The sequence below is a fragment of the Equus quagga genome, chromosome 9 (genome assembly GCF_021613505.1).
Source record: "Equus quagga isolate Etosha38 chromosome 9, UCLA_HA_Equagga_1.0, whole genome shotgun sequence".
NCBI lineage: Eukaryota > Metazoa > Chordata > Mammalia > Perissodactyla > Equidae > Equus > Equus quagga.
The window spans coordinates 91,609,033-91,632,106 of record NC_060275.1 but is presented as its reverse complement, the minus strand read 5'-3'; the positions used below and the strand labels follow the sequence as shown (position 1 = coordinate 91,632,106).

General features: G+C 36.2%; 1 protein-coding gene across 1 annotated transcript in view; it reads right to left on the bottom strand.

The window, feature by feature from the left end:
* The window catches only part of NUP155 (nucleoporin 155), a 64,049-nt gene extending 40,975 nt beyond the window's left edge, over positions 1-23,074 (bottom strand). Inside the window, exons 1-13 of the mRNA XM_046672046.1 lie at positions 22,798-23,074; positions 19,922-20,059; positions 18,039-18,135; positions 15,161-15,231; positions 10,985-11,077; positions 9,994-10,160; positions 7,865-7,970; positions 6,678-6,751; positions 6,281-6,372; positions 4,242-4,339; positions 3,596-3,748; positions 3,183-3,283; positions 558-728 (exon numbers count right to left, since the gene is read on the bottom strand). Coding sequence (XP_046528002.1) covers positions 558-728; positions 3,183-3,283; positions 3,596-3,748; positions 4,242-4,339; positions 6,281-6,372; positions 6,678-6,751; positions 7,865-7,970; positions 9,994-10,160; positions 10,985-11,077; positions 15,161-15,231; positions 18,039-18,135; positions 19,922-20,059; positions 22,798-22,954 — 1,518 coding nt within the window. The 5' untranslated portion in view covers positions 22,955-23,074. The remainder of the gene's footprint in view (positions 1-557; positions 729-3,182; positions 3,284-3,595; positions 3,749-4,241; positions 4,340-6,280; positions 6,373-6,677; positions 6,752-7,864; positions 7,971-9,993; positions 10,161-10,984; positions 11,078-15,160; positions 15,232-18,038; positions 18,136-19,921; positions 20,060-22,797) is intronic.

The following is a 23,074-nucleotide window of genomic DNA, read 5'->3' as shown; positions in this document are numbered from 1 at the left end:
AAAGATCTCAAATATATTTCTGAAAGATAAAAAGCAAGGTATAAAACAGTACATATAATCTGCCACCATTTGTTGAGAAACATATTTGTATTGTGTGTGTGTGTGTATATATATTAAACATATCTCTGGAGGATACACAGATGCTGATGACACGAGTGTCTCTAGGGAAGGGATGTGAATTGGAGATTTTACTGTGTACATCTATTATATCATTTGAATTTTGTCAATGCATTACAATCCAAAAAATAAATATTAAGAAAATGTTTTTCAACAAGTGAGAACTATAATAAAGATAGCTTATTTTATTTCTATTATGCCGCTGAACACTGGCGATAGAAATGCTATTTTAGAAAAAGTATAATACTTTATAAAAAGCAAGTTCTTTTTGTTGCATTTTTTGGTATTTACAAACTATTCCTTAATAGTATTTTAAGAGTAAACATTCCTAAGTACGTAAGTAAATGACTCTATCAAGAGACTACTGCAGGATACTTGATCAAAACATTAAATCTTGTTTCGCTTCTTTTTGTCTCCACCTTAACAGAATACATCCATACCTGTGCTGAGAGAAGAACAAATTTCTTTGGAGGCAACATGTGCTGCTGTACAACAACTGGTGAGTCAGTTATTGGAATATGATCCTTATTTAAGGGTGTAATTATCTTGTCTACTTTCAATTCATCTATTGCAGAAAGAGCCCAGGAATGACCATCGACACGAGTCGTCATCTATGCAAAAGAAAATATTTCTTATACATATTATTAAAGGTACATAAAGCAAAACCTCCTAAAAAGAAAAAAAACCCTGAAACCGCCAAATAAATGTGGGATTTAATAAATTAATAATACACTGATATGAATAGTCTCAAAGGCCTGTATTTAATTTTCTACTGTATTTGTCTAATCAGGCACCTTTTATGATAATAAATAATCTTTTCACATTAGAGGACAAAGGCAAAAATTTAAAATAGACTATAAATAGTATTTACCAGAATTACAGTTCTTTCAATGACCAAAGACTGACTACCTTCTATCATCCTTCCAACGACAGACTGATCTATACTGGTAGGTTGAGTGCTTATATTTTGCTGACATGAAGATTTCTGTTCTCTTCTGAAGTTGTATTTGCTTTTTTAAACTAACGTATTCCTTTTTTTTCCCAAGTGTTTTAATTTTCTAAAATACTTTATCATAAAAAATTTCAAGCATTCAAAAATGTTGAAAGTACAGTAAATGTCCATATGGCCAATATCTATGTTCAACAATTGTCAGAATTTTGCCATATTTGCTTTCTCTTTCTATAAACTTTTTCTTTTATTGAACCATTTGAAAGTATGTTCAGGACATCATAGGTCATTGCTAAATGACATATGCATCTCCTAAAAATAAGGATGTTCTCTTATATAACCATGATACTATTATAACATTTAAGAATATTAACAATTGTCTAATATAACCAAATGCCCAGCCAATATAGCATTTCCCCATTGTCCCAATGTCTTTTATAGCTTTTTTTGGGAGACTAGAATTTGATCAAAGTTCATGTACTTTATTTATATTTGGTGGGTTTTTATTTATTTATTTATTTTATTTTTATTTTTTTTAAAGATTTTATTTTTTCCTTTTTCTCCCCAAAGCCCCCCGGTACATAGTTGTATATTCTTCGTTGTGGGTCCTTCTAGTTGTGGCATGTGAGACGCTGCCTCAGCGTGGTCTGATGAGCAGTGCCATGTCCGCGCCCAGGATTCGAACCAATGAAACACTGGGCCGCCTGCAGCGGAGTGCGCGAACTTAACCACTCGGCCACGGAGCCAGCCCCTTGGTGGGTTTTTTTAAAAGGTCCATATTTGTTTGAGAACTCAAGCATTATAGAAATGAAATGATATGATGTATAGTATTTGCTTTAAAAACAAAAACAAATAATTAACTTTTATCAAGTGCTTCTAATGTACCAGGTAGTGTTCTGAGTGCTTTACATACATCAACTTGTTTAAACCTACAACAACCCCATAGAGATAAATACTATCAAAACTATTATGGATGAGGAAATCAAGGGCCAGAGATATAGTAAGTCTTTTGAGCCACAGCTTTGAGGAAATGGAGCCAGAATTCAATCCTGCATCCCCTAACACTGTGCTCCCATCAGGAGGGGGTTTACATCTTACTGAGTTCTGATTCCTCACAGTCTATCACAGAATGAGGTACACAGTATGTGCTTAGTGAAGTTCAAAGAATAAAGAATTCGAGAAAGGTGCTCCTTGCCTCCATACCTACCTCCTGCCCCTACCCCAGCTGCTTAGGCCCCATCAGAAACTTGTAAGAGCCCATTCAAACCATGCACCCATGCCTGGGGGTTGGGTTCTTCCTTCTCTCATCTACACATACCTTTTGCCACTGCCACTAACAAGAAGGGCTTATGTTTGAGAATAACCAGGAAGCAGCCAGGGACAGCTAGAACTAAAATGCCTTTAAAGAGATGGCTCCAAATGGAAAGTCTCAGACATTCACACCCTAGTGGGGGTTGGTTTATCTGGTTTGATCAGCAGCCTCTGGAGGCAGGCAGCCTGAGCTATGCTAGGGCATCTAGGAGGACAGATGGGGGTGGAGCAGGGGACACTAAGGGTAGACAGCAGAGATGGTCTGCCCTCAGCTTCTTGGGCTCAGGGCTGGGATGAAAGAAGAAAGATGAAACAAGATGGGGAAAATGTGGGTAATTCTTTAATGTGGGCTTCAATTAACCATTCTATTTTTGTGTCTGAAAATTTCTACTATTAAAAGAAAAAACTTTAAATATTTAGGCAGAGCTACAAATTAAAGAGATTGTACGAATAAAATTCTAAGTCATAACTATAAGGGATGACCTTATAAGTAAGTAACCAAAAATATAATAAAAGGGACCAAGATAATTTCAGAAAAGGTATATGCATTTTCAGATACATTATGAAAAACATTCTAAAAGAATTCCAATATTTTAAGATATTTTTAATGATTACCATAATGACTTCTAACCTCACAGAGGAAAAATGAAGAATTAATGGAAGACATTTCTTTTCAAGATGCTTGCTAATCATATAAGATTATTAGAAGGAAACAGTAATAAATCAGAAGATAAAGTTTCTTACAATTTTATTCTTCACTTAAAATCATGTAAAAAATTCTTTATAATTCCTTAGGATAACTTGCCTGGGTTTCCATCATTGGCTTTTGGAAAGGAAATGTATCATGGTTGACACACCACAAAATGTCATTATCTTCATTTTCTGAGGCTGCCATCAGCAGAATACCTAAAAGTTTAATACACAAAATCTTATTATATGATGTCAAATAATATGCATTCCCCAATAATCTTAATCTTAATTAGTAACATTAACATATATACACATATATATTAATATATATACATATCTATGTATAAATATACACACACACACCACTAATCGGAGATATGAGTTAATATAAAAAAAGAGTTTCTGGATTAAAAACCAAAACATTCTAAACTTTACGGGAAATTTCCCTGTTATTTTCAAATGCCTTAAAATACATTCTAATTTTAATAACTTTAAGAATCTAAACTCTGATAGTGTTTCAGAACTTACCTTTACTATAAAGAGCTTTATGTACTTTTGAAGGCTTTTCCACTGTTGAAGATGCTGAGAATCCAGGAGGCAAGCGGACGTGGACCAGCGTCAATGTGTTAGGTCGTGCTAAAGGCTGTCTGAACGGACAAGTGCTGAAATATAACCTTACACCTGACGATGGGATAAAATTCTCCATCAGTAACAGAAAATACAGACGAGGTCCATGTGCTATTGAAGCAATTCCACAGAGAAACACAGCACTCTGCTAAAGCCATACATCACTTCCCTGACTCATCTTAAATCACTAGGTGTACTACCAAGCTGAAGTGGATTTCTAAGACAATGTCACTTGGAATTGAGAGGTGAATCAACACATTCCAGTAGAAAGAGCTTACAACCGTAAGATAAGGGAGCCTGCATTCCAATTCAGGCTCTGTCACTGAGTGTTAGCCACTTTACCTTTCAGACCTGGTTTACATCTATAAAATGAGGACACAGAACCAGAGGACTCTTCTAATCTTCAAAATCCTTAGGTTTATGAAATATTAATATGGCTTGATAACTGATACAGAAGTAAAAACATATTGCTAATGATAAATTTCCAAATCAGAGGATTCTCAAAAGTTATAACGGCAATAGCAGATGTATAAATAAAACAACATACCTGCATGTGTGACAGCCAATAACTGACAGTCCAGTGATTCGGAATTTTCAATCACTGCTATTTGAACAATTGGTTTAAAAACAGAACGATCTATGGTCCTAAACGAAAGGAGAAAAACCAAAGTTTATTTAAAAAATGTGTCTACTAAACTATAAGGAACATAGTCCACCAGCATTTTTACATGTCTAAATATGAGAAAATAGTTTAAGACTAACTTCTTAGGAAAGTATTACAACAGCAGCAAGAATTGGCAAAAACCCTTGAATGTGTGTTGTTTACATTAATATTGTTAAGAGCAACCCTTTTTTCAGATCATAAAAGAAGGCTAAATCCACTGGGTAAATAGTTAATGGGGAACAAGGTGTTATCGGAGCATCAAAATATCATTGTAAAGATTACCACTAATTAAACAGGGGAGAAAAATGAACCTTTATAATGGAGAGATATGGTGAACACCACTTAACCAACTATTCATAGTAGGAAACCCGGTGCTATATGCCTCCTGATGTAATGCTGTAAGAAGTTCACTGATAACCTACGCGATTGTGGTTAAAAACAATAGCCCCTGAATCTAATGATAAGGAAAAAAGGGCAAATTCAGAAAGTGGGATATTCTATAAATAACTCACCCGCCCCCTGCTCCCAAAAGTCAACATTTCACAAATAAAAGGACACTAAGGACCAAAGCAATTCATGAGCTCTGACTGAAGCTGGAGAAAATGGAAAGAAAAATAGCCATAAAAGATTTTTGAGACTATTGAGTAATTTTAATATGGACTGTACAATTACAAAATAATATTACAAAATTATTAACTTTTTAAGATGTAGTAATGATATTGTGGTATATGAGACAGGAGATGGAAGTGGAGGATTTAAGGGTGAAAGTCATGATGTCTACAACTTACTTTCCAATAGGTCAGAAGAAAGTAAGTGAGCAAATGAGGCAAAATGTTAACAATTAGCAAATTTAGATAAAGTATGTATCAGTTTCTACCATGCTATTCTTTTAATTTTTCTGTGGATTTGAAAAAATTTCCAAAAAGAGTTGAGGAAGAAAAAGGAAACCCTTTATTTTCGATTGTCTGCCTTTAGAAGGTTTTTTTTGGCTGAGGAACATTAGCCCTGAGCCAATATCTGTTGCCAATCTTCCTCTTTATTTGCTTGAGGAAGATTAGCCCTGAGCTAACAATCTGTGCCAACCATCCTCGACTTTTTATGTGGGTCACTGCCACAGCATGGCTGACGAGTAGTACAGGTCTGTGCCCAGGATCTGAACCTGTGAACCTGGGCCACCAAAGTGGAGTGCACCGAACTTAAACACTATACCATGGGGCCAGCTCCAAGAATTTTTTTTGTCACTGAAGAGCAAAGAAAACATGTTGATTTTTCACTAGGATATCTGATTGCAGCAATGACCCAGGCACATAAGACAAGAGAAGCTGAAAATTTGAGGCCTTTGTTATGTGAAGAAAATTTTTTGCAGCTAAGTCAACGGTGATATACGCAAAGAGCAGTGTATACTGTCTGAAGACTTGCCTTCTAGGTTGGGTTCCAGCACTTATGTAGCAGTCAGACCTCAAGCAAATCCTAACATCCCTTAGTTTCAGTTTCCCCATGAATACAATAAGGATAATATGACTGAAACTCTGTGCACTTGTGTCAATTACCAGATCACCTAAACTTGTACGATGTAGGCCTGTTACATAAGAGGGGAAACTTGAGACATGCGGCTTCCCAGTCACAATTCTAATGCCTGCACAGACCACCTAAAGCTTAAAGTTTCAAGGAAAGACACAGGTCAAGCTGTACTTCACATTGCAAAATCAGTCTGCCATATGTCTCAAACCATCCAACATAAGAATAAAATAAAAGAAGTCTCTAGCAGCTCTGTTTCAAACACAACCTATAATGTCATCCCCAACATTCCTTATCTTTTAGAGATATTTTGAGGAAGGAATAAGCTAATTTTAGTATATTGCACATAAATGGTATAATTGTGCCTGCAAATGAAATGTCCAGCAAGAAAGTACACACATTACCTAGCAATGTTTCCAGCAGCAGAGACAATAGAATTCTGTGACACTGAGGCAACTCTGCTCATTCCTTGTCCATCTTGGCCCAAATCATAAACCTGTGAACAAAAAATTATGTCCACTTAAACATGATTATAAGATATATACATTTTACAAAACAAACAAAAGAATTTTATTAAACAAACTTTCCTTTTTCAGGGATTCTATAATTTTGGTATTTCACATAGGTATGGAAAAACTCAGAGATTTGAAATTTCATAAAAAAAGGGGCATTAAGAAATGGTTTGGGTTGTTTTTAAAAAGCACACAGTCCAAAGGAAAAGTGTAAGAGTGACTGAATCTTCTTCCTTAAAAACAGGGATGTTTTTCCCCCTTTAAATGGTAGAATAACATTAAAACTTACCTGTATTACTCCTTTCTCAGATCGAGTGTATAAAATATTTCTAGAATTATCAATTGCAATCTGAACAATAGGATCTAAAAGTAAAAGAAAAAAAAGAAAAAAACCTAAACATTAATGAACCAACCAGCAGACACTTACAACAAATTAAAACTGCTGAATTAGATCTTTGCATTCAGGGACTTTCCTCTGGCTTTGTAGATAAGTCCTAGGATATTTGTATAAGGACAAAGTTAAGAAGCCTTTAGGTCAGACAACATGTGAACAAAGCAGACATCAAATACTGTGACTGGGTTGAGACCATCACCAATAAGTCATTATGTCTTCTAAATGAAATTTTTTTTTTTTTTTTGGAAGATTAGCCCTGAGCTAACATCTGCTGCCAATCCAACTCTTTTTGCTGAGCAAGACTGGCCCTGAGCTAACATCCGTGCCCATCTTCCTCTACTTTATACGTGGGACGCCTACCACAGCATAGCCTGCCAAGCGGTGCCACGTCCACACCCAGGATCCCAACTGGCAGACCCCAGGCCAGTGAAGCGAACGTGCGAACTTAACCACTGCACCACTGGGCCAGCCCGTGAATTTTAAGCTAATTGAAAAACATGTTCTAGATTATTTTTCCATTCAACAGACATTAAATAAATTGTTTGCTATATGTTAAAAACACAAAATAAATTACACCCGGTCTATTCCTTCAAGAAACTTCCAGTTGAGTTTAATAACTCATTGTGTGAAGGGAAATAATTTAAAAACTCAATCACACTAACATTTTTTAGGTGCATTACTTATTTCAATGAATGATTTTTAATTATTTCACCTGCCAAAAACACTCAGTTTATTAAAAACTTGGATAAATTCATTTTTTACTGGGAATTTGTTCCAGAACATGAAAAATATGTATTTCATGTCTGAATGTCTGTCTCTCTCTCTCTCACACACACGTTTTGGTTTAAGAATGTATGTAAAGCTGCTATTTAGACACACGTTCCATGACGCTACATTTACAGGAACTTGGGAATAAAACCCATGATGTTTCCACGTTTCATAATCCCTTCTTCCTTTAAGAGATCATATGAATAACAAATACTATTTAATAAGACAAATTGTTTCAATTAAGAATGAGAATTCTGATGTTAAGCCAACAATCTGTTAAAATTTTTTGTTTGCCAAATTTGTTTTCTACTTACCATCTTCTGAGAATGTGAATTGTAGCAACGAAGGAACAAGGAAAGAAAGTGAGCTCTTTGAGTGGTTTATTTTCCTACATCTTTGGCTAAACCAACCTGCTTCTGCCTTAAAAGAAAAAATTGAAAGAAAGAAGACTGGTAAATGTAGGTACCTCTATCACAGCAATTATTGTATACCCATGCTTATAAAAATCTTCAAATCTTAGTGAAATACCAATAATTGTACGTAAAGTGAGACATATTCTTCAAAAGTAAATACTGACTTTAGTCCTGTAATTAAAAAAATTGTATTTTGTTATAATTAAACCACTGCTTTCAGTGAAATCAGCTACGTCTATTCCAGCAACTTCAGGAGTGTTATGTCACTCAACTCATATTTTATTTTTTTTGCTGAGGAAGATTGGCCCTAAGCTAATATCTGTGCCAGTCTTCCTCTATTTTGTAGGGTTGCCGCCACAATATGGCCACCAAAGAGGGGTGTAGGTCTGTGCCCAGGAACTGAACCCAGGCCACCGAAGTGGAGTGTGCCAAACTTTAACCATCAGCGCTGGCCCAGTCAGTGAAGTCCTATTTTAATTATCTTAAAAACTCCTGTTTCAGGGCTTGCCCAGTGGTACAGTAGTTAACTTGGTGTGTTCTGCTTCAGCAGCCTGGGGTTCAGGGGTTCAGATCTCAGGTGCCGACCTACACACTGCTAATCAGGCCTTGCTGCAGCAGCATCCTACATACAAAATGGAGGAAGAGTGGCACAGATTTTAGTTTAGGGATAATCTTTCTCAAGCAAAAGAAGGAAGATTGGCAATGGATGTTAGCTCAGGGCCAATCTTCCTTACCAAAAACAAAACAAAACAAAACAAACCCCAAAAACTCCTGTTTGAAGTGGTAAGGAAAATAAGCACAGTTTGTAAGTATCAAAAGTACACAGGATAGAGGTATTTTTATCTCTTCTCACTACTGCTAAAAGGAATTTTATTAGCCACCACCATCAAAATCTACAGTCTACTTCTCAATGACTGAGTTTTGCCATACTTAAATCTATAACAAAACCATTTTTTGTAATGAACACAGCCAGGAGAAAGTGGGCAATGAAGAGATACAACGTAAATTAAAAAACCCAGCTGACCTGGGTTCTAATACTGCCACTAATTAGCTGTGTAACTATGAGAATATTATTTTACCAGTTTCCTATCATTTACCTTATAAAAAAGGCAACAGCACAGGAGGGAAACAAACCCAGCAAAGGACACAAAGAGGCACTTCAGAGAAGAGAAAATATAAATGACCAATACATGAAAATATGCTTAACTCAATTAGTAATAAAAAACAACTTCTCTCCATCAGATTGGCCAAAATCAATGTTTGATAATACCAATATTAGTGACAGTGAGGGGAGGGGAGGATACATTCATAGATGCCTGCCAAGGATCTAAAACTCTGAGAGGGCAATACAAAACTATACAATACAATTTTAAATACACATACTCTATAAGCCATCTATTAGAATTCTAAGTCTTTCAGACTAAAAAATTTCTACACAAGTAAAGAAAGAGGTCTCCAAAAGAATAAGGTACTATAGCATTATTTGTGAAAGGGAAAAACTGAGAACCTAGAAGTCCATGAAGAAAGGAATTGTTAAATAAACCACGCACATTCATTTTACGGACAAGTATGCAGCAATCACAAAACATAATATCTATCTACCAGATACAGACAAGGAGAGACTTTCAAGACATAGTTCAGTGAAAAGCCAATTATGAAACAAAATGTAAGCAATAATCCAAGTAAAAATATACATATACAAAAGTATACTATATACTTGTAAATGGATAAATATACATATAAACAGATATATGTAGATATTTACAGATATATTTAAAGATATTTATCAATGTATGTATCATGTTCTATAAGGATATACACAGAACTGATAATGGCTTTGGCCTCTGGGGAGAAGACTGGGTTTTGTAGGCATGGTGTAGTCATGGAGGACTACAGCTATAACTATGTTTGAATACTTTCCATAAGAACATACTAATATGCTTATATAATTAGAAAATAAAAACAACAGCTTACCTATCCCTACTCCATCAAGAGGGAGGGGAAAAAAATGTGTATAATGCCAGACTTACTTGGTACGCTACTTCATACAAACAGCCATCCTTTCCAGCCAAGAAAATTCTGCCATTATCGGTGGAAGTTATTGTTAAAAGGTAAGTATTATCAGTGGGAAGAGAATATAAAGGATCTGGAAGCAACTGCATTCCACCACACATACTGTCATTAAGAACTCCAGAACCTATTTGTTTTTTAAAAGGAAGAACACAGGAATTAGTTTATCAGCTTTTTTAAAATTTAAAACAATTACTGCATTATCTTCAGAATTGATATTTTTACTGAAGCCTTGATATACTCAAAAGCTTCTGTAATATACATTTTAAATTACTATAAAAAGTCTCATATAATTTGATAATTCAAGTTAAATACAACCTACAGTATATATATAACATGTAACAGTATATACACATAACATATAAAATATATAAATTATTATATATAATATTATATATGTATACACGTCATGGTAAAACATCAAACAAAAAACTAACCCAAATAATATTTTGGAAGAAAGTCTAAGGACGTGGTAGTAATAATCACTGAGTCACTGAAATTCAACATTATTTCACCCAAAACAGATTGCTAGAATGCAAAAAAAAAGCCATTGAATGTGTTGTAATAAATTAATTGAGGGCTTCTTACCTTAATAGAAAGAATAATGTATTATATTTCAGTGTTCTATATGTTAAAATGGCCATCCAAAAATTTAGAAACAAAGAAGTTGAAAGCATTATTGAAAAACACAAGGGTCAATTATTTCTCTACTACTATCCTCCCTTTATATTAGACATTTAAGAACCACACATTAATATGGTAAATATATCTAAAATACATTTTTGGTGGCGTGACTGACCTGAAAGATAGCATATTTATAGGGAAATGTTATTTACCTACAAGCAAATAGCCTGGAAAGTTAATGTAGTGAAAAAGATTAGCTTTTAATAATAATATTAAACTGGCCAAGACACTTTTATTTTAAAAAACACAACATGTGGATTTCTATACCTGTTTGCAGATTAGCATAGCTTAGCCCAAGAATCACTATATCCACAGGAGTTGCCAAAACCAGGAGGTGTCGAACGTGAGGTTGAAAGATGCCTAAGATAAAGTAGACATGCAGTAGGGATTATTTCCTGAAAAACATCTAGATTTAGGTGTTAAGAGAATACAGCTTTATCAATAAAATGAACTATTGATTAAATAGTATATGAAAAGTCTGAACCCAGTTTAGTTAATTTTGATGTTAATATATTATACCCTATGATCATTTAAGTAAATAGTCATAGAAAAGAACCACCTTAGGAAATAAACACTTCAGTATTTAACGCCATTTAAAATTAGTGTTACATTACAAAATAGTTGAGGTTTACTAAAATATAAAAGACTTCTATTTGTATACTCATGTTAATAGCAGCATTATTCACAAGACCTAGAAGGGTAAAGCAACCCAAGTATCTAACAATGGATGAATAAATAAAATGTGATATACAACTACAATGGAATATTATTCAGCCTTAAAAAGAGAGGCAAATTCTGACACATGCTACAATAGAGTTGAACCTTGAGAACAATATGCTAAGTGAAATACGCCATTCACAAAAACACAATGATTCCACTTACATGAGGCACCTGGAGTAGTCAAATTCAAGGAGACAGAAATGAGTTTACATGCCAAATGAGTTCACATATCAAAACCAGGTAATTTAAAGTCTTGGTGGGACATTAAACCAAGTACAAATTTTTTTTATGTTAATTCACACTAAGGTATTAATTTTAAAAAGTGAGGCGTGGTATGAAATGCTATGTGTAATTATCACTGTCATTATGTTATGACATCAAAAAGTAGTGTCTCTAATAGGAAAAGAAGTAAATATACTTTATGATTATGGACATCTCTTTATATGTATACATTTGCCTTACTTAAGCATATTAAATGTCATAAAAAATACAACAAAGCTTATATCATTACTTGGTTTTACTTTCACTTGATGAACATAAAGGAACACAAAGTCATAGTTTGCGTATCAAGGTTTTAAGTCAATATAACTGAAGGCACAGACTTCTTGTCAATTTTTTTCTTTTGAGGAAGATTAGCTCTGAGCTAACTGCTGCCAATCCTCCTCTTTTTCGCTGAGGAAGACTGGCTCTGAGCTAACATCCCTGCCCATCTTCCTCTACTTTATATGTGGGATGCCTACCACAGCATGGCCTGCCAAATGGTGCCACATCCACACCCGGGATCCGAACAGACAGACGCATGGCCACTGAAGCAGAACATGCAAACTTAACCGCTGTGCCACTGGGCTGGCCCCCACAGACTTCTTGTCTTACTGATCTCAAAATACACCTGATATTTCATTGTAAGTTGATTTAAAAAGTCTGAACTTTATGAAAACTTAGATTTTCTTTAAAGGAAGATAAATAAAGTAGCACCTCATCAAATGATGCTATCTTCTCTGAAATCTTTCATAATTTATTCAAGTATTTTGAAACAGGAGATAGTAAAATTGGAAGCCACTTCCTTTCAGGATGCAACAGGTCAAAAGACTTACATTTCACTTTAGTCAATTCTCACTTCTTATCTACAGAGTGCACATCTTATTAGCACCTTTTAGAAACTGCCATTGTCCTTCAGGTCTTTGGAACGGTAAAAAGTCTCACTGTTCAATACAATTTTGAAAGAAAGTTTTGTGCTTGTGTAAATATGAGCACTTAGGATCCTTTGCAAAACATCTGTTTTTGCTGCTTTGATGAAGAAACTTAACAGAACCCTAACTTACTGCATTCCACAAGGCATGCTTTTGCACCAAAAACTTGGCCAACGGCACCTTCAACTTCAAAGGCAACTTCAATGATAGCATGAACTTTTCAAGAGATTTTGTCCAGAAATAGGAAAATATAAAGTTGTTCTCATCTACCAAGAAGTTCACTGGCTTTCCAGAAGTAGTTGACTAAACTTGAGGTAGGAGGTTTACTTTCTTGGAGACACAAGGAAAGATTATTCTAAGAATAACTTGCAGTAAGAAGTTTATATGTGATTTGACTTAGGTGGCAGCTCTATTGGGTCATACAGATGAGGTAAATAGTTTAACTTATAATCATATAATCCCTGTAAGGAATACTGCCCAAAAGCAACAAGCTCTTTTGACTAAGGTGCCTCCCTGGAAGATGAGATTGAAGCTGGACAATGATGTGAATCTTTCCATACACAAGAAAGGTTTTTTGAACTTGAAAAGTGTGATTAAGCCTTGTCAATTTCTCTGTAGGCAAAAACCTGGAAATACTAAAAACACTGAGGAATTCTTGTGTTTTATTATTCAAACAATCATAAAATTGAATCTTCTTGCTTACATAGAAAGCATCAATAAAGCAGACTTTTGTCAAAAAGCTTGACTTAGAAAAAGATGACTTTAACTTGACAATGTTCCCTTGCAAAAGACGAAGTAAGAAAAGGACTTTGTTAGCTGTAACATATTTTTGAGAGTCAGAATTTTCAGTACTTGACAGCAAAGTCAGAATCGTTTAATTGTCAAAGACAACTTCGCTACCACATCAAAGACTATGCCATAATTTCAATTTTGCACTAAAATTTACATTTGAGTGGAACAAAATTTTACTATTTGTTTTAGATGGAGAATTTACTACAATGGGGCAGAAACAGTTGTTGACTTTTATATGAATAAACTTCTCAATGAAAAAACAAGACAGACAGACAAATACCAGAGTAAAGACTGCTTTGAGATTCTATGTAAAGGAAATACATTTCCATTGCAATCATACAAACTGTATAAAACTGCATGTTTGGGGGCCAGCCCCATGGCTGAATGGTTAACTTTGCACACACTGCTTCAGCGGCCCAGGGTTCATTGGTTCAGGTCCTGGGCATGGACCTAGCATGGCTTGTCAGGCAATGCTGAGAAGGCATCCTACATCAAAGAACTAGAAGGACCTACAACTAGGATATACAACTATGTACTGGGGGCCTTTGGAGAGAAAAAAAAAAAAGAGGAAGATTGGCAACAGATGTTAGGTTAGGGCCAATCTTTTTCACCAAAAAAAAAAAGAGAGAGAGAAATGCAAGTTGCTTTAAACTACTAACTAAAACAAAACTGCATGTTTATACTTATGCAAAGTATTGTAATTTTAAAATGGCCATGACCTTAAAAAATTTTATTTAGGCTTTGCAAACAAGTGAATTTTTTTTTGAGTTTTTATTGAGATTATGATAGTTTACAATCTTGTGAAGTTTCAGTTGTACATTATTGTTTGTCAGTCATGTTGTAGGTGCACCTCTTCACCTTTTGTGCTCACCCTCCATGCCCACTTTACCCTGGTAGCCACTAATCTGTTCTCCTTGTCTACATGGAAACAAGTGAATTTTATCTATTATTTCCTCTAGTAAGAAGGGACAGTCAGGGGCTGGCCCCACGGCTGAGTGGTTAAGTTTGTGCACTCCACTTCAGCGGCCCAGGATTTTGCCAGTTCGGATCCTGGGCGAGGACATGGCACCACTCATCAGGCCATGTTGAGGAGGCATCCCACATGCCACAACGAGAAGGACCCACAACTAAAATATACAACTATCTACTGGGGGGATTTGGGGAGAAAAAGCAGAAAAAACAAAAAACAAGACTGGCAACAGGTGTTAGCTCAGGTGCCAATCTTTAAAAAAAAAAAAAAGAAGGCACATTCAAGGGATGTATATTAAATTTAAACCAATCAATTCTGCTCCTCAGTAGCTTGATAAAAGATCTGACATAATGAAGTTATAACTGTAAGTTAAACAATAATTATGACTTCTCTAAGATTGTGAACTCTGTTGTCACTTCCACGGGCAAGCAAAACTTAAAAAATGCAGAGACAAAAATGTTTTTTAGATTAAATTCAGTAACTGATGAAAAATGTATAATGTAAAAAACAAGGTAAATCAAGACAGAGTAACAAAAATCAAGATAAAATTCAAGAACTACAACTTAACAATTTTAAAGGCAGACTCACTTATAAAGTAAGTAAACTGTTAAATATTTCTAATGACTTTATATATTTCTAATTATTAGTAATTCAGAACAAAACTTCAACAGGAAATTCAACTTCTTAAAATGTGTTATCATTCAGTACTAAAACACCTGGGAGTCTATGTATATACAAACATAATTTAATCCTTTTATTTTTATCTCTTACCAGCTTTTGGTTTCACAAGCCCCACAGCAAGAATAGTCTCACTAAGTCCATCGAAATAAGCAAGGTCTCCTCTGTCAAGAGTTAAAGAAAAACATGTCATACACAAAAAGAAAACCAAGTTTTATCTTATAAGACTCTTTAAGGCTATAAATATAAGGAAAAATAAGCCAGCAAACAAAACTGTTTCAGTTCCAAGACCCAGGCACACAGCCCTGCCTAAGGCTAAGCAGGAAAAGGAAAACAGGGAATGCTGCTCCCCATTCCACATACCTTCCAAACCAGGTTGTAGTCTCAAATAACAGTGCTCTACCACTGGAGCAGGGGCAAGAGTATAGAGAGGGTACATCCTCTACAGAACAGGCTCACAGGGAAAGCCTATGGCTGAGGGTGGAACAGGAGCATTGAGAAAAAATCCCCAACAACCCAACCTGTACCCTAAGTGTAAGATAATTCCAAAGGAATTTGAAACCTATGATCTACTGAGGATAACCATAGCAACAACAAAACCAAATTCAGCTCAACTTCTGACTTGGAAAAAGTCAACTTCCTCCACAACAAAGGCCTACCTGCCAGGCCCTAGCAAGACACATGCCCATTTCTAAGGATGTTACTTACTGCAGTATTCATTGTCCTATACATGATGTCCACTTTCAATCAAAAAACATGAGACACAAAAAAGCAAGAAAAAAAAAGCCCACTGTCAAGAAACAAAAATCAACAGAACCAGAGTATCTATGAGCCAGAGGTCCAAACTACCAGATAGACTTGACACAACTAATGAAAGTATCGGTACACCTGAAGTTAGGTCAATAGAAATTGTCCAAATTGAAACAAAAAAAGGGAAAAAAAGCAGAGAAACAAAAAGCAGAACAGAGCATCCAAAGTCTGTCGGATAACATCAGTCTAACAAAAGTGTAACTGAAATCTCAGCAGAGGGAGAGAATGGGGCAGAAAAAATATTTGGACAGTGGGTGAAATAATTTCCAAAAATAATGAAAGACATGAAACCAAAGACCCACGAAGCTCAGAGAATACCAAACAGGATAAACACCAGGGAAAAAACCGTATGATCCAGACTTTGAAGAAAACTTCCCGTTGTCCTGAAAAGGGCCATGCAAACAGAAAGAAAACACCTAAATGGCAAATTATGGTGGACCAGGTTTCCTCATTTTCCCATGCTGTGGAATCATATAGGCTCCTCTGATAATGAGCACAACCTCTGGAAACTAAGACTAATACCGGGAGAGTTGGGGGTTAGGGAACAATGAATCAAATAAGATTATCTTTCTATCATCCAGATGGATTTAGGATTTATAAATAGAAAACTAATGGAATAACTGAAACTAAGCCTATAAAATTTCACAGAATTGAATTTTTGAACTAAAGATTTATACCCAGTACTTCTGCCTAGACTTTTCAATAAGCACGTTGTTCAAATAATTTTTCTTTAAATGAGTTCTAGTTTGAGCATACAGTAAGGTTGGACTGTACCTTCCATGTGGTCCAGGACTACGCTTATATCATTCAATACTGTTTTTAGCACAGTGTTTGATACACAATAAGCTCAATGTATTTGTTAAATGAATGACTATGTTAGATATTAATGCAAATAGAAAAACTTTCAGGGGCCGGCCCCGTGGCCAAGTGGTTAAGTTCTCGCACTCCACTTTGGCGGCCCAGGGTTTGGATCCTGGGTGTGGACGTGGCACTGGTTGTTAGGCCATGTTGAGGTGGCATCCCATGTGCCACAACAAGAACCTACAACTAAAATATACAACTATGTACTGGGGGGATTTGGGGAGAAAAAAAGCAGCAGAAAAAAAAAGAAGATTGGCAACAGTTGTCCCAGGTGCCAATCCTTAAAAAAAAAAAGATGATCAAACTGCAGGGCTGGCCCAGTGGCGCAGCAGTTAAGTTTGCACATTCTGCTTCGGCGGCCCGGGTTTCGCCGGTTCGGATCCTGCGTGTGGACATGGCACTGCTTGGCAAGCCATGCTGTGGTAGGCGTCCCACATATAAAGTAGAGGAAGATGGGCATGGGTGTTAGCTCAGGGCCAGTCTTCCTCAGCAAAGAGAGGAGGATTGGCAGCAGATGTTAGCTAAGGGCTAATCTTCCTCAAAAGAAAAAAAAAACCAAAAAACAAGAACATCAAATCATCTCTCAATGAATTTTGTTGTTAGTGCCTTTGAGTTGATTCCAACTCCCAGTGACCCTGTGTCCAGCACAGCAGAACTCTTCCTGGTCTTTTTGCATGTTTCTTTCACCTTCTAGTGCTATATCAGATAATGTTCCACTGATATTCACAGGGTTTTCATGGCCAATTTTTTTGGAAGAGAGTGGCTAGGTCCTTCTTCCTACTCTGTCTTAGTCTGGAAGCTCCAGTGAAATCTGTCCACCATGGTGACCCTGCTGGTATTTAAAATACCAGTTGCACAGCTTTCAGCATCAAAGCAACATGCAGTGCCACAGTATGACAACCAACAGACAGGTGGTTCCCTGACTGGGAAACAGACCTGGGCTGCATCTTACCACTAGACCACTACGGCTGGCCTCAAGAATTACTGACAGACTATTTACTGCAAAATGAGAGCTTGGAAAATAGATCCCTGCTATTCAGAGTGGTACTCAGAATGGCAGCATCACCTGGAAGCTTGTTACAAATGCATACAGCCTCTTGAGCCTCACTCAGAACTATTATAATGGAATCCACATTTTAACCTTCTTCCCAGGTGACTGGTATGCATACTGGGAAGCACTGACTCAGCCGTTAGACAAATGAAAGATAAACCAGGCAGCTTTTAATGAGTAGATCACTAGCTGCAATAAAGATAATCTAAATTCTAATCATGGTAAAGCAAATCAGCCTTCAATACATACCCATCTTCATAGTTCCACATGAATATGTCACTGTCAATTGTGAGCCAAGCTCTGCTGATAGGAGGGAACACACCCATCATGCAGTTACACTGCATATCTGAGGTAGTGTGGATGTAAGGATAAAAATTTCAATCTCATCTTTGTTAAACTTGTTTCAAAAGATTTTGATTTAAAATTAGTGATTAAAAAATCATGCCCTGTCCATACTTTAACAGAAAGAGCAAATGAAATATCTTGATTTCCAATGAAAGCTTTAGTGAATGACATGAACACATAGTTTATAATTTCTAAATAATGCTATCTGACCACTTAAAATGTATTCTGAAGGACAAATGTATTGTTTTTACTAACTTAAAAAAAGAATACTAATTATGAACACCACCAGTGAACTTTGACACTAAAAAACTGTTTTACTGGGACAGTTTTTCCAATGTCTAAGAGCAAGAGTGATTAAAAAAAAAGCACACAGGATGCTAAAGTCATAGCTTGGTGACAATCTGCAAACCTCGTATATAGTGCAATTGAAAAACAGACAAAGAATTATGTTAAATAATCATAAGACAATGAAACAGTCCTGAAAACAAAATAATTCCCTAACTAAAGAAAATGTCTTTGATAGAGTATGGTATTATCAGAGGATTAAAGAATATTAAGAAACCAAGCAAAGGTAGAGTATGGGATAAGGTGCATCATATACTTAATAATACTATTTTACAAAGTCTCAGAGAAACACTGAAAATTTTAAGAAAAATATTTATTAGATTTTACTAGTTTTTCTATTTATTTTATAAGCAATTTTCCATTTCCTTTCTATTTCTTTTCTTTTTTTTTTGAGGAAGCCCTGAGCTAACTACTGCCAATCCTCCTCTTTTTGCTGAGGAAGACTGGCCCTGAGCTAACATCCACGCCCATCTTCCTCTACTTTATACGTGGGACGCCTGCCACAGCATGGCTTTTGCCAAGCGGTGCCATCTCCGCACCTGGGATCTGAACCGGCAAACCCCGGGCCGCCGAGAAGCAGAACGTGCGAACTTAACTGCTGCGCCACTGGGCCAGCCCCTCCTTTCTATTTCTAAATCACTATACTAAAATATGAAACCCTTTTACTCTAAATAGATTAATATCCTTTTAAAAGTCTCAGATTTAATTTTTATACAGTATCTTGAAGTCTTTATTATGAGAGCAGTAGAATGATATAAAACCTTCCTAGCAAATAACTATAGATCTAGTGCTTTTATAGGGTTTGCCACACTTTAAGAAAATCAAACAAAATCTTTATTTTTAGAGGGTAAGAAAACTCCTCTAGCTACTCAGACTGTGAAGATGCCATTAGTATCTCAGTCTCTTATATCTTCAGATATGGATTCTTATTGAGGTCTTTAGAAATGTGATCACTTATAAACTTTAACTCCAAGTATAAAAACATACCAAAAACTTTGAGAAAAAATAACTATGTGGCAGTTTTGTTTGTTTTTAAATACTGTTAGAGCCACAACTGTTTTAAAATGTTAAAATATGGGAAAAAATAAAAATGAAAATTATAGGTCTTTGAACTGAAAAGGGTAGTAGTAAAAGCTTCCTCATATAGCACTTAATTGGAAAATAATACTTTGCAATGTATCATTCAAAACTGCAGAGTTCCTTGTAAACAATTCACTCCTCTCGATGTCCCAAAATAATTAAATAATTAAAATGTCACTCAATTTTCAACATTCAATTTTATATGAAATTTTCCAGGCACATGGCAAACTAACCACATACTTAAATGTATTTTGAATAAAACCCTCAAATGAACTTATATACAACACACTAATTAAAAATGACTTATAAAAATGAGAATATCAATTTTAAAATTTTTTGTTAAAAACAAAGTAATAGGATACGTCCAAACTGTTCAACAAGTTCAGGTGGGAGAGGAACTCTTCGGATGGAACTGATGTCTGGAAGGTTGGGTACTGACAGCAAACCAGGTCCTTGTAGAGGATAATCCATATCTGACATGCCAGAAACAGTGGGATTATCTACAAAAAATAAAATGAAGCATTTATGTAAAATAATGTGTTGAGCATCAACTAGGCATACAGAAACACTGTAAACCACAAAAAAATCACCCATTTGGTGGTTCCAAAGGTGCAGGAGAATAAAGTAGTTCTGACCTGAGACAAAGGAGGCCTGAAAAATTCCAGTGTCAAGGTGGAGGCAATTACTGGTTTCAGTACTGAACAGAAGTCTATCTTTCACAAAGACTTATTCCATAAGAAAGGAAATGTTCAGTTCATTAATTTAGTGTTTTCCTATTATTTTGCTAATCCGAAAAGAGAAAATATTTCTAAAACTGCTTTGTGATTCTCAGCTAAAACAACTGTGGACAAACAAAATATTGATTGGGGAAAAACAGCTATTTCTTTTCCCACTTAAACATTTATAGATTAAAACAACCCATGCCTTTTTCCATTAGATTTCTTTCCCAGACCAATTAGATAAAAACAAATAATACCACATAAGCAATATTTTATTGGGGAGAAAAATCACAGACTGCTCTATAAAGAGTTCTCATTTGGCAACCTTTCTTGTGCTCTAAGACTCAGACACTAAGGGCTGGTCAATGCAGCCTGTGTTTCCTAGTCCTGAACAAGGTGTTCTTAGATTTGACTGATGACCTATTTATCCCAGGCACATTTTCAGGCTCTCTTAACGTACAAAGATGTTGGGTAAAACTGACATGTAAAACAATTTTAAATGTATTACGGTAATTTTAAAAATATATACAACTAGAGAGAAAAATGCAATCAATCCCTCTGTACTGATTCTCCAGCTTCAACAATTACCAATAAGATGCCCAATGAGGTTTCATTTATAGACAGTCCAACTTACAATGGTTCAACTCATGACTTTCCTGCTTTACAATGGTGCAAAAGTGGTACACATTCAGTAGAAACTGCATTTCAAATTTTGAATTTTGATCTTTTCCTGGGCTAGCGATATGCAATATGATAGTCTATCGAGATGCTGGGCAGCAGCAGCGATCCGAAGCTCCCAATCAGCTAGGCGATCAAGAGGGTAAATAACCCATACACTTACAACCCATTCTGTGCCCATACAATCATTCAGTTTTCCACTTTCAGTACAGTATTAAATAAATTACATGAGATATTCAACACTTTACTATAAAACAGGCTTTGTGTTAGATGATTTTGCCCAACTGTAGGCTAATGTGAGTTCTGAGCATGTTTAAGGTAGGCTAGGCTAAGCTATCATGTTTGGCAGGTTAGGTGCATTAAATACAGTTTTGACTTAGTATTTTCAACTTACGATGGGTTTATTGGGACACAACCCCATCATAAGTTGAGGAAGATTTGTATTTCACTATCTACTCTAAGAATTTTTTTTGAAGCAAATCCCAGACATCTCATTTAATCTTAAAACATAATTTTAATAAAACATTGCATGTGTTAAATGGCAGTGGGAACACAAAGGATGGAATTAATAACTGGTGAGCATGTTAATAGTTAAGAAAGCCTTCACAGAGAAAGTGATATTTAAGGGAGTCTGGAAGAAGTGTTTGTCAGGCAAAGAAGAATATTCCAGAAATGATGAAGAGTACATGTAAATAAAATCCTGAAGAGGGGGCTTCTTATGGAAAACATGTTAAATTTAGTGAGACTGGAACAAGGGGGTTGAGAATACGATGGAACAGGGACAGATCAGGTTGAAGAGGGAGGTGTGTGTCCAGGTGGATAGGGAGGATTGGGGTCAGATATGATGAGAGGACCACAAGGTATGGACTGTTTTTATACCCTGCTTTCAAATTTAAGGATGTCAAAGTGAGTAATGCTGTTCAAGATAAGTGTTGCTAGATAAGTCACTCAGTTCTCATAAGACAAGCCCACGAGTAAGTAGATGTCAGGAACAAATATCTTTGTTTCCATCTTTTCTCTGATCACAAGTCTACTCAAATAATGATTTTTATAAATTGTCAGAGGCATCTTTTAGTTTTATATTGCACAGATTATCCTGGTTAGTTTATCCTGCTTCTTGCTTACCAAAAATCTTGACTCAATCTTATCTACACTTCTCTGCTTTTCTCCAATTTTCATCTCCCAAAGGGGTCACTTTTTTCTAGCAACTTTTGTAATCTACATCTCTTGAGAAGCCTGGCCATAATTTAAACCTGCTAAAATATTTTCCAGTTACCTGTCTTTCATGGGCACATACTCTACCTCACCCTACCTGTCCATTAGCACTGCTGATTCCTCTGTTCTCCTCCTTTATTCCACTGGTAGTTCTTAACGCGTTCCAGCAGTTCATATTACACTAACTCTACACATAATAAAGCTTATCCTTGAGAGAACACGGCAAATCACCAATTAACTCCGTTTGCTCTTCCGTTTTACTCTAATATTAATAGGAGGAATTAACAATGATGAGACTTGGATCAGGTGATCCTCCTCATCTGGCCTGAGCAAAAAACACATGGTGACAGTCAGGAGCTCACTAAGGTCGGGGTCTTCGCCTCTTCCTGCTTCAAATGCGGGCTTGCTCTTTACTCCTACCCTCTCAAGTACCTGCAATGAAGAAAGTGAGGACAGGAAAAAAACGGAACACAGGCTCTTTTTCGATCTTCAAAATGCAGCCAACAGCGCCCTAAACTCAAGATGTCCTCGCCTGGTCCACCCTGGGGATAAGGACCTAGTTAGTGAGTCAGGCGAATCTTTTCGGCTGAGAAAGCAAAGTCACTAAATGGGCACCGATCACTCACTTGGGGCAGACACCATGAGCAGCTCGGAAAGGTCCGGGTACATGCGGTCTTCCTGCAACTGACGGTCGATGAGCCGCCCCGCATTTTCCAGAGCTTCCTGTAGGGCTGCGGCCGACGTGGAGGCCGGCGTCGCCGAGCCCAACAAAGAAGACGGCATCTCTAAAATCCGAGACACCAGCGTCCACAAAAAGTCAAAAACCAACGAGAAAAATGAGAAAACCTAAGACACTTGCTCAGACCAGCGACTTGGGGCGCGCGCGCCAAACAAGCACCTCGG